Here is an 18679-nt window from a genome sequence, read left to right as displayed (position 1 = left end):
GGATATAATATGTCCATTTGTTAGACAAAGCTATTTGTTTTTATTTCTAACAATTCTGGTCCATGCAACCGTACCCATGTCACTCGTAATGTAATACATTTTTCCTGTTTTTTTGTTTTACTGCTACTGTTATTATTATTTTTTTGGCATTATTACCCTTGTTATTATTACTATGATTATTTATTATTACTATTAGCTATTATTGTTATAATTTATTATCATTATTATTATTATCATTATTTGTATTATTATTCATAATAATAAGAAAGTAAAAATATATTAACTAACACTATCCATCTAATTTAAATATCTTACCACCACCAAAAAGACATACCAACATAAAGTTTGCATGTTTGTGCATTACCACCACTGCTTTCAAAGCAACCTTATATCAGTTAAAATATTTCTATTAAAGATGGTTAAAACATTTACCAAAAACGTGTATTAGATATTAAAAGTTACTGTTATTACTGTCGTTGTTTAGAATTCTTTATTTTGAATTAGCGTCGCTTGGGTAATTTTCTCCTAAAGGTTCAGTTATTACTATAATTATTATTTATTCATCATCAGCCCATGGACCCCAAACACAATTATTTCCGTTTTTGCAAGGGTCAGCTTCTTCCGGATAGTGATCCCCGTAAATTGGTTCGATTGATTCTTGGTTGTAGCGTGCAAGTTTCTCCAACATATAATATACTAATGGCTTGTGTTTTGTAGCGAGATTATTACGTTCTTCAGGATCCTCCTTGACGTCGTACAGTCGAACAATGTCACCCTTGTCACCTTCTTCTGTAGTATAGTTGGTATCTGGGGGTGCGTACCACCCAGCTTCACCTATAATAAAAAATAAATAAATAAAAATAATGATGTGATGTTGATACTGATAATGATGATGATAATAATGATAATGATGATGTTAAAAACAATGGCGATTGCAAAGACGATGACGGCGACAACAAAAAAAACAATGGCAGTTAAGATGACGATAACGATAACAATTGATAATAATACAAATTATCATCATTTTTTAATAAATACTATTATTATTATTATCATCATCATCATTATCGTCATCATTATCAATATCATCATCATTAATTATCAATAATTTTATTATTATTTTTTCTTACCGTCATCCCCTGTAAGCAGTTTCCAGTTTCCAAGACGGATGGCAGCCTTCATTCTGACGTTAAAAGGGCTGTCTGTCCAATTTTCACCTCCCTCAGATAATACTACAAGTGGGTCAATGTTATGTAAAAGTTCGGTACGACTGGAACGACTTCCATTCCTACACAAAGTCAACATATGGTTATACATAGAAAAATAATTGTGTATACAGTATTTATTTATATATGATAATTAGCTAATGCATAGTTTTTACCTTATTATCCTTACTATTTTTATTACTATTACTATTAATAAGAGTTTGTTTTAACTTATATACTAATTTGTTTTTATAGGATGTTGAACCCGCTGGGCATGTAGTTGCATCTGTTTTAACCTCCTTTTATTTGAAATTATATATTATATTTGTTTTCATTGTAAATGTTAACGAAAAATATTGTTATTGGGGATAATAAAGAAGAAGAGAGTTAAAACGTGTATGCATAAATCAAATGACACAGTATTAAATAATTTAATGTAACTAGAAACCCAAAATATCAGGCGATTAAATTAATAATATAAAATTAAATGTAAAAACTCCAAGTGTGTTTAATATTCTCAGGAGGCACTTGGACCGTGTACATAAATACAAAAACCATATGTAATATGACAATAAAAAGATGCAAAAATAATTAAAACTATTATACTTTAAACGTTGCAGCATATTGTATATCTAAGCTAAAATATGAATAGTTGAAATCCATGCTCTGGAAGTTCGCAGTAGGGCTAACAGCTGAGATATCGGTATTATTACTAAAATTGATTTGCTGCGTAGCACCGTAATAGTAATAGGCCTAAACAAATAATAAATATATATTCATTAAAAAAATGCAGATACTTTTATATTGCATACCTTATTGTATCCCATTGGTTTATACCATCTAGTGGCAGTGTCCCTTGCGTGGTTGATTCGGCAATGCCTTCCACCAACGTCGGTAACCAATCGCTGATGTGAATCAGTTCCTTATTAACGGTTCCTTTAACGTGGTCGGAGAGGAGTGGACTATGCACAAAGCCGATAGCACGGGTGCCGCCCTCAAACAAGGATCCTTTGTATCCACGAAGAGGCCAGTTGTATGAACCATCCCAAACTGGACCACCATTATCTACAAATTATCCGAAACGATATTAAGAAATAAGCGATTACTCACCCGTTTTTAATTCTTAGTTAAGGTATTACTCATTCCATGGTTGCTACATATTGCAGTAAAAAAAAGTTAGAGGGGTAAAAAGAAAGAATAAAATGAGTTAAGAGAAATATTTTTGTTTAAAAAAATAGGTTAAAAATGTTTTCGGGCAAATTCTGAATAAATATTAATTTAAATTAGATAATACCTTAAAGGCCATAACGTCTATGGGATTCGCACATATCTATATCACATAAATCCATGACGGCTCTTACACCCATGCAAAAACCACCCATGATTTTGGCAACTTTATAAGTAAATCTCGATAACATGTTTAATATACAAAACAGTTCCATCCATCTATTATGTTGCCTCTCGGTCTTTGTAATCGAGAAATTATTTTTAAAATATGTGTGAGAATGCAAATTCTTACTACGTCTCTGACACCATAGGCTATTAACAGTTTGTTCACCGCATTCTCGGAGAGTTGCCCACTCTTCCGTCTCTTCTCCTCCTGCTATCATACCCCTTTATTAATACTCTTTCTTAATACGCCGATGCAAACATGTGCTGATTTGTCTAATACAAAATTCGTATTGTTCATTATTTCTACCGGAGAGCAACAAGAAGAAATGAGATTTTTTCCGGGATCTTCTACACATTTAAAATAAGCCTAACTTAAAACAAATACTGTGCAATGTAGACCTACCGCTTGAATATATGATAATTGTATTATCATACATTCCATTAGCTTTGAGTGCCTCTGTCACGTTACCGACGCCCTCGTCTAGGCAGGCCATCATACCGGCATACGACCTACGTTGCTCATCCTTAATAATATCACGATAAGGCTCTGAGTAGTGTTCGGGAACCTCAAGTGGAGCGTGGGGGGCTTGGTTAGATAACCACATAAACATTGGCTTAAATTAAAATATAGAACATACTTTAAGAATAGTAAAGTTGGAAACAAAAGGAAAAATCACCATGGAAGGGTTTTTTATTATATAAGATTTAGAAGAAAGAAAAAAAAAACATATATTTTGATTTCAACATGAATATTGTAAAGGATTGTTAATGTCAAAGTTACTAAATGATTATTGTAATCATAATTTTTACTGATTATGAACCTACAACAAATCCATTCATTGTAAGACCATCCATAAACTTATCTACTTTGTCAACATAAAAAAAAATCTATCAGTAATTCTACTTGAGAAATAAAGGAAGACAAAGAGGATTTGAAGGCAAACATCTTACCCACCAATCTACATGGCCACTCCATACCCATTTTCCTTCTACATTACTTCCACTCTGAAATAAACTTTCACAAGAACTTACTTTATCTGGGTCTTTGTTGTTTATGAGATCGACTGCTTCCTCGTTATAGAGGTTTGTCGGATACGTTCCGTTGTATTGCCATTGAGGTTCAAAATTACGACGAAAATCTAATTGTCCCTTGGGGGTATCGTGAGAGAAGTAATATTCTGCTCCCTGCAAGAAACCTGAAAATATTTATATAATTCCAGATTGATGTTAAGAATAAATTATCCATGATTGCAGAAGAAATGTAATTGCTGCAAGTCTACTTGTCTGGGTAACGCTTTATATACTTAATCCCAAGATCCCAAGTCTTCCTTTTGATACCTAAATACGTGTAATTATGATCCATATTTCTATGATAGCCTGCTTTGTATATTTTATGATAGGCCTATTTTTCGTCAATGCATAAGAGGAATTTACGATTTTTGTGATGAAAAGTGAACAATATAAAGTATAGTAAGGCCAAATAAAAATATGTTGTGTTGCCCTCCGCGACCGACCAATATCTTCCAAAAAATCGGGTTGGTATTTTTTTTTTTTTTTTTTTTTTTTTGAAATTTTTTTTTTTTTTTTTTTGAAATTTTGTTCAAGCATTAATTTTGAAAACCGAGTGCGACGACGATATATGCACACAACATAGGATCTCTCGCGCTGAGCTGTCAAGCCACGGCCAAATCTAGGCCTAACCTATTCTTTACTACTGTACAACTAGTGGTTGTTTGAATCAAAAATCGTTTTCATTGCCTTCGGTATATGCCTATTGGGCAATAAATAAAAACAGTCTTAGGTCCAGACATCGCTTTAAAAACCTGGTACATAGCTAGATATTTTAAGATCCGTTACGGTTTTAGGCAACCATAAACGAAATATTTTTTATCTTTTTCTTTCTCGAAGTTTACTTCAATTGTATTACATAGAGGGCGCTTGTTTGGACATTTTTTCATAGCCACAGTATTATGGTTTTGCTCGAGCTGCCCGTCTTGATCATGTGGATCGGCTACACATATTATTTTACATTTCGATTAGAAGCTAAATAAATCTTACTTTTAAACTGATTTATTTTTGTTAAATTTATTTCAACATATACTTGGATAGCATTTACTCTGTCAATACTTTGAATATTTTTTGTTTGGCAAGCTTTTCATTTTTCTATTGTGGTGCCTACGAGCTACCAACACTGGCCTTAGACCTACGGTTTTCATAATAGGAGCTGCAGTTTCAGGCCTGTCCTTTTTCACGTATTACTAAAAAGAAAAAATTCCGACCGACGACCTTGATTTTTCTTTTTTCCATTTAGGGGCAACACACCAATTTTTTTTTGGCCTAATATTGATTATTATTGAATTATTTAATCGCTTTCAATAGAATTATTTATCGGCTCTTTGTAACATACGGTATGTTTCTTTATTTGTTGTTTAACCCAAATACGATGACATCGGTTTTGCCAATGTGAAATATACAGTATATAGACATTAGGCCTACATATAAACTTAATTACGTAATAATTACCAAAGAATGTATCAAATCCTCTGTTATTTGGCAGGCACTCTTCGCGGTAGAGCCCGAGATGCCATTTGCCAATCAAATGGGTGGAGTAACCAGCTTCTTGCATCTTTTGTGCTAGCGTCGTTTCATTCAGAGGTAAGCAGGCCTTCTGATCTTGATCTAAAACGCCATGTTGCATTCCCATTCGGATCTATTTTCAAACAATATACACATGTAAGTTAAATTTATACTTTTAAAAGTTCATAAATGATTGTATCTTTTTAATGAGACAAAATTTGTGGTATTTTTTGTTTTTATTTTTGGAAAATAAATAGTTTACCGAAACTGATTGGCTATGGTATCTTTTTGCGCTGTTAGCTGGCTTGCTCTGTAAAGCATGGTTTTAAAAAGTCGCTACATTATGGTTACTTTGAATATTTAAAACTGGAAGGAAAAGGTGGAAAAAGGATGGTTATCACCATTTCCCGCAGTTTAAGTATTAAAAAACCTGTATCACATTAACCGTTCCCTAGTTTTTCGTCAAAAAAAACCTTCTTGTGTTTTTAAATAATCAATTGTAACCTACAACATGTCATTTTCCCGCAAGAATCTGGTATTTAACTTCGATATGTGTTGGTAACCAGTGATCACTTATACCGTAGTTCGTGTACAAAATGTACACTAAGTCTACTAATAGGCCTAGGATCTAGTGGAAGCAATCTTTGACTAGAAATTCCAAGGTTTAGGCTAACATTCAGTGGTTGGTGTGATCACAATATCGAGCGTTTCAATAAAACGGAGAACTTTGCTGTTTGATGCAGCGTTTGTCATAGCTCTTAACATCGTGGTTGAGAGTGCCACACGCTGACCATTCAATCATCACAACTTGCACTGTTAATGGGTCGTGAAGTAGTTCACAATATGTTTCAGCATTAGGGTGAGTATGTCATGGCTTACAACTGAAAATATATTTATAAGATTGCGGCTGCTCATCATCATGATGTTAACATCATGTCAAAATACTTCCAAGGTATACAACAAACTAATTAATAGGTAATATCGCTTCTGGAAATTGTTGAAACAAGGAGTAACGTGCCGCATAGAAGCAGCAACCGATATGTTTTAAAAACTGTCCATATACGGCTATGCCAATCAATAATGATTGGCGATTGCAGATTATTACCTACGTGACATTCTTGTATTTACGTACTTGTTAATATATTTTTCAACATATTTAACCAGGGTGACATAATCATTTAATGCAACATTTTACAATGCGGTCTTGAAAATGAAAAAAAAAACGAATTAAAATCTATAGAAAGAACAGATATTTTTTAATAGTATCACTGCAACTTGATAAATTATTTAATCATTTAAATTAAGATAGGCCTAATGATAATTTATTTTTAATGCAGTCGAATCTAGCTGTTAATAATTAAAATTGATAATATGAGTTATTTAACTAAATTAATTAGAATTTAAATACAAATACAAGAAAATAATCTTAATGTTGTATTTATATTTATAGGCCTATTCTATTAGTTGTCCTCATCTTACCCCATATCGGCCTGTCATGAATTGAGCCCTCGACGGTGTACAATAAACTTGAACGTAGTAATTTTCTAACTTTACACCTTCTTCAGCCAAGCTATCCAAGTTTGGAGTTTTGAAAATCGAACCATGGTAGCCTATGTCTCTATAGCCCTGGTCATCGCCCGTTATAAAAATAATATTGGGCTGTGAAGAGGCTTGAGTGGGACTGATGCTGCTTGTGCAAATTATGGCCGTTAGGCCTAATAGAAGCAAAGAATTTGCCATATTAGCTGACAACAAACTTTCTATTAAATACATTAATGATCAGTAATGCACTTGCCGAGTTATATATATAGGCCTATGTGTATAATCTGCTCATTGTGATTCAATTTTTAAAGTATTGACAATGTGTTCTTTTGTGATCAGCACCTGCGTGTATAAAACGTGGGTCGACCGTTCCCATGGACCCAAGACACCCATTACCATTTTTGCAAATGTCAGCTTAATAATTTGGAAATGGCATGAACGTTTCATGTGATTTACTATTTTCGATCAACTGTTACAATTTTAATTATGAGTCATTAATTATTCAACATATTCAAATTAATAATAATAAAATTAATGTCATCTGTCTTTTAATACATACTGTTTCATTGAGATACTAACAGCACTGTGTTGGTTTTACAAAAGCTGTGCACTTTATGGGAAAACAGCAACATGCTGCATGCATTGTTTTGAATAGTACAGGGCTAGATACAGACGTGTCTATAACATGGTGTTTCATTCTATGTGGTCTCCAGATAGATTTGATTTTCGGGTTTATTTGCATTGAAGATATCCAAACAGAGGCTACATTGCACTACATTATGTCTGTTTGCTATTTTCGATCAACTGTTACAATCCTAATTATGAGTCATTAATTATTTAACATATTCAAATTAATAATAATAAAATTAATGTCATCTATCTTTTAATACATACTGTTTCATTGAGGTACTAACAGCACTGTGTTGGTTTTACAAAAGCTGTGCACTTTATGGGAAAACAGCAACATGCTGCATGCATTGTTTTGAATAGTACAGGGCTAGATACAGACGTGTCTATAACATGGTGTTTCATTCTATGTGGTCTCCAGATAGATTTGATTTTCGGGTTTATTTGCATTGAAGATATCCAAACAGAGGCTACATTGCACTACATTATGTCTGTTTTTTCGTATTCTTGCTACTAGTTTATGTGTATGTCATTTCGTCGTTACATATCAAGTAGGCCTATGAAAAAAATCATTAACAGACATAATAAAAATGTATTAATAATAATAATAATAATAATAATAATAATAATAATAATAATAATAATAATAATAATAATAATAATAATAATAATAATAATAATAATAATAGATGGATTTATATAGCGCAAATAAACGAGGTCTCTATGCGCTAGACAATAATGAAGTCAAGAACACAAAGAAAAAAGCCGGGAAAAAAAACTAAAAACACCAAGCTAGCACCCAAACCGAAGTATGGGGTTACACCATCACCGCCAACCGGAGATCTGTGTTTATGTACTCCTGTTAGCATCGGTTAAGTCTTGATCTTTTCTGGGATCAGGTGCCTCCTAACCTGGAACAAACAACACTAGCTAGCAAGGTGAAACAGAGAAAAAGAAAAAAAAAGAAGAAAACAGTGGCTATAAAGAGGCAAATAAAAAGGTTTTGAGTCGCTTTTTAAAGATGTCAATTGACGCTGATTCACGGACTTCAACGGGTAGTGCATTCCACATTTTTGGAGCCGCAACACGAAATGATCTCTCACCATATGGTTTCGAACGGCACCCAGGAACAAACAAAGTAGATGAACTTGTAGTTGAACTGAGTGCTCGGGAACAAGTGGATGAGCGTAGTCTGAGAGGATTTTGCATGTACGTGGGTGATAGGTTATGGAGCGATTTGTACACAAGAAGAAGAATTTCGAAGTTGATATGCTGTCGAACTGGAAGCCAATGTAGGTCTTTGAGTATTGGCGTGATGTTCTGTGACTTTGGGGTGAGCTTAATTAGACGTGCGGCCGAGTTATGATGTAGTTGTAATTTTTTTATAAGAGTATCTGGAAGCCCAAATAGGATACCATTGCAATAGTCAAGTCTTTAAGTTATAAGAGCATGAACAGGTTTTTTAGTTGCGTTATACATTTCTGTTAAAGGAGTGTCTTTAACAGTGATTCAGTTTGCTTTTGACAATCCTTGACACTTGACAATTTCATGTTCATTTTTTTGTCTTTGTATACTGTTGATATATTTAAATGTTTGATTTTTATTTAGTTGTTTAATTTCACTACTGACAAACAAATTCGCTATTAAATCAAGGAAGGTTGTAAGTTATATCTTTCTCTAGGTTTAATGCTCAGTCAGTATGTAAAAAAAAAACTTAAAATATTCAAAATTCTACACTGTCGTTTATTTAGGCATGCTTTTGTCTGTATACATATCGCTTTTTTCTTTTATTGTACATAATAAATGCTTATTAACCACCTTCCAACTCTTAAAGAGTTCATTGCATGAAGTAATAACCAAGACCCCTCCACAGAAAAACGTCTCATACAGTATTTATATGAATATATTTTTTAATGGCGGGAGGTACTAATGGTTACTTTCATTTGTCTTGGTGATCAAAATATACAATTCCATTCAATATGCTATTCTTAGCCTTAATATGATAGGCCTATATACTATAGTTATAGTCATAAGAATACTACATTGGGAAGTATTCAGTATTGTAGGATTATGGATTGTGCTGAACTAAAAACTTAGATCTTGGCTGGTCTAGCATTGCACAAAGTACGATTTGAAGCTTAAAATCACAGCTTAATAATATATATAAATATTACATAAAATTCAGTTATATAATACTGCCGTGATTCGGAAAAACGCATTATATCCATTTTTGAAAATTTTGAGATTTTTTGCTTAGGGGCATCCTATGGATGTAATCTATCATGTGAATTGATCATATACCCAAACAAATGTTTATAAATATGAAATTAATATGAGAGTTACGCATTATATCCACCAAGCATTGAAGTGAGCAATCAACCAATCACAGAAGACAATGACGCATATTTAATTAGTTCCCTAGCTTGTGGAAGGGCATAATAGGGTATAATATCAAGTTTGTTTTTGATCTGAGTACAATTAATAAAAGAAAAATGCATTGTTCTTCAATTTTAGTCTGTAATATTAATAATTATTACGGTATTGTAACTAAGACCATTTAACAAACAAAATAAAATACATACATATCAAACTTAAAAATGTTTTACTTAGACTTTCCAGTTAAGCCAATGCTTGAAATTTAGATGTAATACCTATGCTAAATATACATTTAAAATATTTAGCTATATTTAAATGAGTACACTTCCTTATAATTTAAGGAAACAAATTTATAAATGGGCCTGAAGAAGTGTGTTTAGAAGTTGAATGTTTATTTTTTGTTTATTAAATTGAAAGGCGGGTATTCTTCATAGTGAATTTAAATAAACTGATTATTTATGTTGTAAAAACTTACTAACAGTGTCGTTGCTTGTTCTTTCTGTATTGATTAATGATAGTATTTAATTTAAATTTTACATGTACCATACCATATTTTAGAGGAAATACAACATTTACTATAATCAGATCAGACACATTTTGTAAATATTTTATGAGAGTGAATGCGATAATGTTGCTAAATAATATAAACAAAAATCCTTAAGAAACTTTCTATTTTGTTTTGTTTTAAGTTATTTAAACATAATGGAATTTAAACCTCTAAAGCCCTGATGAAAATTCACTTTAATTTCTTATTTTTCATTAGTCCTTAAGTAAAGAATACCGTAATGCATGCATTCTGCTGACAAAACTGGATATAATGCATAAATACACACTTTTTTTATAAATGATATTCTCAAGTATTACTTAGCCAACAAAATCTAACCATAATTTACAGAAATTTACAGTACAACTTCAGTATCCAATATTTTGATTTAATACCTCATACAAATGACGTCATTACCCCGTAGTAACCATGCGCAAAGGGTGGGTATAGGCCTAAACTATATTTACTATATTTTGTAGCAATAATTGTAAAATATTTTACGTGAAATAAAGAATCATCTGAAATACGACACCGATGGGTTTTAACATAGGCTAATACAGAAATAATATCGGAACTGAAAACCACCTTTGTACAATTATTTAAAAAAAAAAAGAATCAAGGAAAATCAGACTTAAAGTTGATGTCGGTTAAGTAAAAAAAACTGGAAGCAATACTAAAGACACGTAAGATAAATTTAATAAAATGAGTTTGAATAATAGCGCTTCGGGTAAATATAAAGTAGCGCTAAAATTTCGTTTGGGTTAAAGCAAATCATGAACTTTTCTGCCAATCACATTTTCACACTCCTAATACAGGCTTCGAAAACCATCTTAGTATTATCATATTTTCTTGGTTTAAAACTGTGTGCTGTCGGCACATGTGTGATATTCTAAACCATGTTGCCAATTGACGTCACAATCTTAAGTGTGAATTAGTTTAGTTATAATTCATGGGCAAATTTCTTCCGGCGAAAAAGACAAGACTTCTAAAATAACATCACAGAATGTCGAGATTCGTTTGCAGAGCTTAGCAGTTTCGTATGTTAAATCTTCTGGTTCCATTTGTCGAATTTCTGAGTTGACATAAGTGAAAACATTCTGGCGCGGTAAGCAATATGCGGGTAAGCATTGGTGTGTTGCGCATGACTTCAGGTATCGATACATTTTTTTAATAAGTTCTATATGTGTTATTTCTTCGGAAGAAACTTTTGATTCTTTTAACTCTTCCATGACGTAAAATAGACAATTTTTCATCATGTAACTTGAAATAACATCCTTAGCCGTCCGTATATCTCCACCTTCCCATTCCGTATCATGTAATTCACTACAATCTAAGCCTATTACCTCTGCATTGGAATGATCTTCATTATTTGCATCAGCAGGTAAGCCGCAACCTGCTTGCTTTAAGTCATCAACTACCTGTTTTTCCTCAAAAACACCCCCTTTCAAACTTGCGGTGTCATCATTATTAGAAACACTTATTTTGCTGCTAATATCGTTTTGAACATTTTTTAGGAAACTCTTCGTCGTCGTTCCATCGTTTGCATTCACATTTGGTGAGTTTATTTTACTTTTTACATGATGTTTTGAATCACTTTTCTGCTCAGTGTTGTTTTCTGTTTTACAAATTGTCGCTACATTGCTATCTGAAGTTTCACAGTCACTATACGAGTGAATATGAGTATGCTTTGTTTTTGTTTCATCTGTTTCTTTTACTCCGTCCTTAGGAAAGTAAATTTCTTGTACTTGTAAATTATCGTCTAATTTGACAAGCCATGAATCTGATGTTTTTTTATAAGAACAGCCTGGTTTCAAATCCTCCTTACCACTTTCTCCGCAGTACAGTACAAAGTTGTGAGAGGGGTCTGATATAATATGAGATCCGTGAATCTCCTCGGTTTCATTTGATAAAGACTCTTGGGATTGCGAATCATCCTCGGTTGTCCAACTATCCGTGTCGTCAAATTGTACTAATGGGCTGAAAAAGTTAAGTAGCTTTGCTGCGGCATATACTTCACGGAAAATAGCAGGGGAAGTATGAAAGAAGTGTATTTCAAGAGGAGCGCAGGAAATGCGGACGTAATTTTCTTTGTTATGTTCCTCAGGTGGGTGGAATAGGGCAAAGTAACCAGCATTCTGATCGTTATGCAAAGACCATGGGTGTTTTTTTGCTTTTACTTCCTGAGGAATCCAGCTTTTTAGATATACTGCAGGAACAATGTCAATACTAACAATAACGTGCTTATACACCTGTCCAAACCATTCTACCTGAATGTTAAGAATTGGTTTATGTCCCTGGATTTGTACAAGTCCGTCAAAATAAATGTTATCAAAATCCCAGAACTCTGCTCTGTTTACAACATTGATGATACAGTCGTAAAATTTATTACGCACAATATTAGAGCATATCAAGCTATGTCCACTAAGAAAAGATGAGATGCCATGTGTATCTGTGTCTGTTAGATTTAGCAGTGCAAACCCAGTACCACAAAGGTCTGATGGTTGCATTATATTGCATTTGTCAGAAAAGAAATCTAAGCAAAAAACAAAATCAAATTCAGAAGGATCACAAACTTTAGTTGATTCTGCGGAACTTCCAGTTGGAAATAGAGTACTTTTGAAACGATAGTCCTCTTTCTCAAGCAAATGAGCTAACTTCGACATCATTTCTAAGATACTTGTCTTGACATCTGAAGCTCCTGGTCTTTTTTCGATGATCCCAAAAGCCGGTGAATTTATTATCTGGTCTATCATTACCGGTGGGTGTTTATCTATGCCCAATTTTGTTAATCCTTTGTGCAAATTGGTGACATCGCCTTCGTGAACAACTATGTTTTTTAGTTTAGTTAAGTCATCAACGGTTCTTAATAAATGTACCTCAGTTTTATCATTACATTCTTCTAGTCTTTGAGCGATCTCAAAATTACCTACAAACACTGCAACATCATACGCAGTAAAACCTTTGTTATCAGCAATATGTGGATTGATTCCATGCGCCATCAACATGTCTACAGCACTGGTAATACCATACCACGCAGCGTAATGAAGAAGAGAAGATCCAAAGATATCAACCGTGTTAACGTCCGTACCAAGTGAAAAGAACTTAGCTGCCAAAGGTTTGAAATTTGAAAAATGGGGACTCAGATGAATAGCACAGCCAGAGGGAAGATCTTCAGGAGTGTACATTGTATACAGAGCAACTGGGAGTCGACCAAACTTATCCTTGATGTCTAATCGCGCGCCATATTCACAAAGGAGGTCAAATGACCGAGTGGTCTTAACGCGGAAGAGAGCTGTTTGTCCAAAGATATCATGTGCATTGACATTTGCTCCAGCTATTAATAATTTCTCGACTATCTCATCCCGCTTCCTTACAACTGCATTCATCAGTGCTGTTATACCTAGACTACTATACGTCGTGACGTCTGCACCGGAGCTTATCATTTGATCAACTGTTTCAGTAGTGTAGTTTGTATTATCAACGTATGCCTGAAAAGCAGAATACCCATTAGCATTCCTTCTATTAAGTATATTTTTTATATATTCAGGATCACGTTTTACAATGTTGCCACATAGAAATTCTCGAATAAATATCTCTCTCTCTTCCAAGATATCTTCGTAATCTTCCCTTTCCTCAATGTAGTCCGACACGTTCGATAGAAACTCGTGAAACACGGATGATCCATACTCGTCTTGCAGATCAAGTCTTGCATCTGGGGAATGTTTTAACACATATGTAAATACACGAGGTACATATCTGCAATAATTACGAAACACATAATGCAATGGGGTTTCCCCTAAGTTGTCTCTAGAAGTGACATCGACGTCTTTGTCCAACAGCATCTGAATACCCCTTGTGAATTCTTTAAAGTTTTCAAATGGAGCCTTATCAAAGATGCAATGAAGTGCGTTTCTTCCTGTCCGATCTTTCTGATTTATATGAATATTCGAAGAAGTCAATACAATTTCAAGCCTGTCTAAATAATTAAGATCAGCAGCAATATGAAGTGCTGACCTCCCGGTTGCGTCTTTAGTTGTGACATTGAACCCAGAAGTAATCAACGTCCGAAGGATTTCTAAATCAACATCTGTATTTGAAACAGCCTGAAGAACGGGAGATATTCGTGAAAGCGCACTGGGTTTATCGAAGAGAGATTTCTGTTCTGCTAGTAACCGCACTATTGATATATTATTGCTAGCAATTGCAATATGCAACGGAGATAACTCAACAGTATTGGAAATCAGCGACAGGTTTTCAGGAACATTTTGTAAGAGGTGATTGACTTGTTCGAAGTCATCAACTTTTACACACTCTATCATTCGTTGAATCCAGTCCATAGCAGACCTGATACAGAAAACAAACAAAAAAATATAACGCATAACATTATATCAAAACAAAACATGATGGGAGTAATTATTATCAAACAAATTGGATACTATTTGTATAATCACTATTTTTTAGCCTATTATCTAAATTGTTTTTTAAAATACAGGTTTTGTACAGACGTAGGTTGATTTAATATGCTGATTCATTAATATCTCATTAATCAAACTATCCTAAATAGGCCTATTAAAGTGTTAATAATTCATTATCAAAATATTATTCGAGAACTGTTATTACCGGTACAGTATTATTATTATTATTATTATTATTATTATTATTATTATTATTATTATCATTGTTGATTTAATATGTTGATTCATTATTATCTCATCAATCAAACTATCGTAAATAAGCCTCCTATTAAAGTATTATTAATTTATTAATAAAGTATTATTCGAGCACTGTTATTATTACTGGTTAAACTGCAGTTTTTTGGCACTGCGGCAGTGACGATAGAAAACAGCCGCTTTTTCGCACTGCAGCAATAATGCCGATAGAAAATAACACATTTTCCCACTGTGGCAGTGCCGATAGAAAACAACAACTTTTTTACACTGCGGCAATGCCGATAGAAAACAGCAGCTTTTTCGCACTGCGGCAGTTTCGAGAGAAAACAGCAACTTTCTTCGCACTGCGGCAGTGCCGATAGCCTCAGCCGTATTCTATTTAGCAGGATTATGTGTATGCGCCCTCACACATGGGGAAATTTCAATAAAATTACCCTCAGCTCCGAGCGAAGTTGCTAAATACAACGGGTTCAGTCGAGGGGCGTGGCTTCGTATCTTGACGTCATGCATAATTTCAGCTATAGTTCGTCCTCGACATAGAGTAGGCCCTGTCTTTTATCACACAGCATAGCAAAACACAGAAACTTTATGGTACAACCAATGTAAGAAAAAAAGTTGTCCCTGGGTAATTTTCTTTCCAAAATTAGGATCCCTGGAACATTATCAATTTATGGGGTCTACACAGAGTGAAATATTACATAGGTCTAGTTAGTCTTATTTTAGCGGTAGGGATTAGGCCGTAATCACAGAAAGAAATGAAAACAATTTAATGGCCTATACTACTAGTACCGTACTACAATACTGTACTCTGTGGGTTTTCCAACCTAATCCCATGAAAAAATTATCTTACTGGAAGAGAAAATGGGCTTAATAAATTAAAATTACAACTTCTATTACAACATAACTGCTGAAGTTAAGACTTGATACTTTTTAATGTTTCACAAAATTGCCGGCTATATTACACAAAAAGAGAAGGGGAACAGAAGCTGTCTCTTATACACATCTAGATGTGTATAAGAGACAGGGCTTAGAGGTGCCTAGACCGACACGATCGTCCATACTTTGTGGTCAATCGTCTGGAAATGGACTCGCTGTCTCTTGGGCCCCCGATCGTTCGTCACCCGATCGTAGCAGCAGCACAAACCTATACAAAAACTAAACCTGAGCCCGCCTCGCTAACGTCACATTGGTGACACAGTGTATGTGCGAATGCGATGTTTTTAGGTAGACGGTATAATTTATACATGACGTGTCACAATACAATACAAGCCACGCCCCCTCGGCTGAACCCGTTGTATTTAGCAACTACCCCCATGAAACCGTGAACGTAAAACATTTCTGTTGTCAAGTGTCTTCATATAAGCTTATTCATTCATCCTTTAGAAACACTGAATAGCGCCTATGAACTAAATATTGATTCCAATTTTATTGAAGCTATGCAATTTATTTTTAATTAATACATGCAACGAATTATGTCATGGAAGTTGTTTTCCTCAGTTGCTGATCCTGGAATATTAACATTAACACCAACCTAATTTTAAAATAAATGCTGTGATGTCCTCTCTCCTCTGCCTGTTTTGCCTACCTCTGACTCAATACAAAAGATAGAATAGCGAGACCTGTCTATAAATTAATGTTATGTACAACAGAAACTCCAATAATGTTTGCACTGACTTTAAAAGTATATCACACATGGAATAATAGCTCACCTTATGTACTGTGTTATCTATATGTATGGTAAAATCCGTTGGTTGACACCAAAAGGCCAAACAATATCATCAAATGAGATACTTGAATCTGCTTTCTCAACCAGATCCGGGAAACAATATTCTCAAACCATTTAGATTAGAAAATACAAAGCATCCAAATAATTAAAAATTATCAAAACAATCTTACTTCACATGCACCATACAGCATCAATACGGGTGATGTTTTCTGTTGCTGTGAGGAATGAAATAGAACGACATATTAACAATTTTAGTTTCTCTTTTCAAAAAGTGTCACCTTAATAGGGGGATCTCAGAATAGGAATAAACTAAATATGGAATTTACTATACTAGCATCATATATATCAACAGATTGTTAAAAAGTAGTCTTTTCACAATATTAACGTATTTATGTTCACCGACTAATCAGATTAAACTACAATCACATTTACCCTTTTAAAACCAATAAAGTACATAAGCACATATTCGATAAACATAATGAATACATAATTTATCAATATCATTATTATTATATAGACCTACTATTTTAAGGATCAAGAATTTAATTGTTTTAATTTAAAGTTTATAACTCGAAAAAGTTTATAGTATTTGTTGTGATACGATAAAAAAAAATAGTGCCACTTTAATATGCGGTTAAAAATTGATTGAAATGATCATTTGGCACACTGAATACAATACAATAATTATGGTGCATAAAAAACAGAAACGAAAGGATATTAAATTTAATAGAATGCAAATAGTAGGCCTACAGCAGTTTATCAGTCCGATTAATATGGACATCGTCTAAGTGGCGTATACGCCACTGGGAGGATATCTACATTACGTAGACGGATACATTGTTGAAGACCCCTCCTGCAAAAAATCTCCCAAATCGCCCTTCCCCAGTTAACCCACACCCACACTGAAAATATCAGAAGGAACAAAAAAAATCACCATCAAGCAGTTACAAATCACCTTACTTTGTGACTCAGTGCCTCGTCACTTAATCGCCGAGCCCCCTTCCCCCAATTTCACGTTCATGCCCCATCATTTCACGCACCGCCCCCCGTTTCGAGACTCCTGGATACGTCATTGCATCCTCTTAAATTTGTTGGCCGTATGGTTCAAATATACAAAGAATTTCACCTCGTTTAACGGAGAAGTGTCCTCTTAAAGTCAGGGTTCTGTTGTACTCTACTGGCCTAACAACACAAACCGTTAAAAGCATTGAAAAATATCCAAGAAGTACCCCAGCATGTTTATTGCCGATCAGGTTGTTACTATTATTTAAGGGGATGCATATGATATAATAATAAATATATATAAACCTGGTGGTATATTTTAAAAAACGATTCCGACGTCAACTATATATTTTAATCAAATTACATATTAAATATGTTTTTTCAATAATGTTCGTCTTCGTTATTACTCTTTTTGGCCAAACAGATCGCTACTTTTTATCTTGCTAAACAAACCACAGCACAGTAGAAACATTTCCAAAGTGATCCCTCAATTATTAAGAAAAGTAACCCCATCTAAAATTGGAATATTCCAGAACCCATCGCATGTAGCCATTATGCCAAGGGATGGTCTTGTTTTGAAATTACAATTGATTCAACGAGAGGAAACATTTGAAGTCGTCTAAAGTATTACATCCAACCTCCGAATTAACTCTAGCCATAACGACCAAGCGAATTGTAAATTATTCTGTACGCATTCTGCTACAATTTTACTACAGAAATTGAGGATTACATTGAAAAAAATAATGGATTTCAGATACCATACCTTAGGCCTATTCCAGCGTATGTAGCTCTCGATCGCTATAATGACGTCTGGGATCTAGGATTTTAGAACCTACGAAAAGTCAAACCAGACCTAATGCCCCCCAACTAATTTTAGTAAGACTACAAGATAATAATAATACCTTTATTGGAAAGCTCCATATTGAAAATACTAGACCAAAATCTGCCGAAATCATCACAATTCCGACATAGTGGTAGCGAGTAAGCTCATAATCATTGTACGTGTTCAGGTTATTCC

General features: G+C 34.0%; 2 protein-coding genes across 2 annotated transcripts; both read right to left on the bottom strand.

The window, feature by feature from the left end:
* Positions 1–479: 479 nt before the first annotated feature.
* LOC117122553 (arylsulfatase B-like) lies at positions 480–6967 on the bottom strand. The gene is made up of 7 exons (XM_033268156.1): positions 6654–6967; positions 5121–5307; positions 3630–3793; positions 3001–3211; positions 2018–2270; positions 1131–1288; positions 480–834 (listed from the first exon to the last, which is right to left on the bottom strand). The coding sequence occupies exons 1-7, from the start codon at positions 6945–6947 to the stop codon at positions 557–559; spliced, it is 1545 nt and encodes a 514-aa protein (XP_033124047.1). The 5' UTR covers positions 6948–6967; the 3' UTR covers positions 480–556.
* A 2665-nt stretch (positions 6968–9632) lies between these two features.
* LOC117122596 lies at positions 9633–18679 on the bottom strand. The gene is made up of 3 exons (XM_033268234.1): positions 18564–18679; positions 16643–16874; positions 9633–14607 (listed from the first exon to the last, which is right to left on the bottom strand). The coding sequence occupies exon 3, from the start codon at positions 14598–14600 to the stop codon at positions 11211–11213; it is 3390 nt and encodes a 1129-aa protein (XP_033124125.1). The 5' UTR covers positions 14601–14607; positions 16643–16874; positions 18564–18679; the 3' UTR covers positions 9633–11210.

This window comes from Anneissia japonica, unplaced genomic scaffold (genome assembly GCF_011630105.1).
Source record: "Anneissia japonica isolate Jap-2015-1 unplaced genomic scaffold, ASM1163010v1 scaffold1889_len2455224_cov183, whole genome shotgun sequence".
NCBI classification, from domain to species: Eukaryota; Metazoa; Echinodermata; class Crinoidea; order Comatulida; family Comatulidae; genus Anneissia; species Anneissia japonica.
Note: the sequence above shows the minus strand (reverse complement) of the source record. Positions and strands in the feature narration are given on the sequence as shown.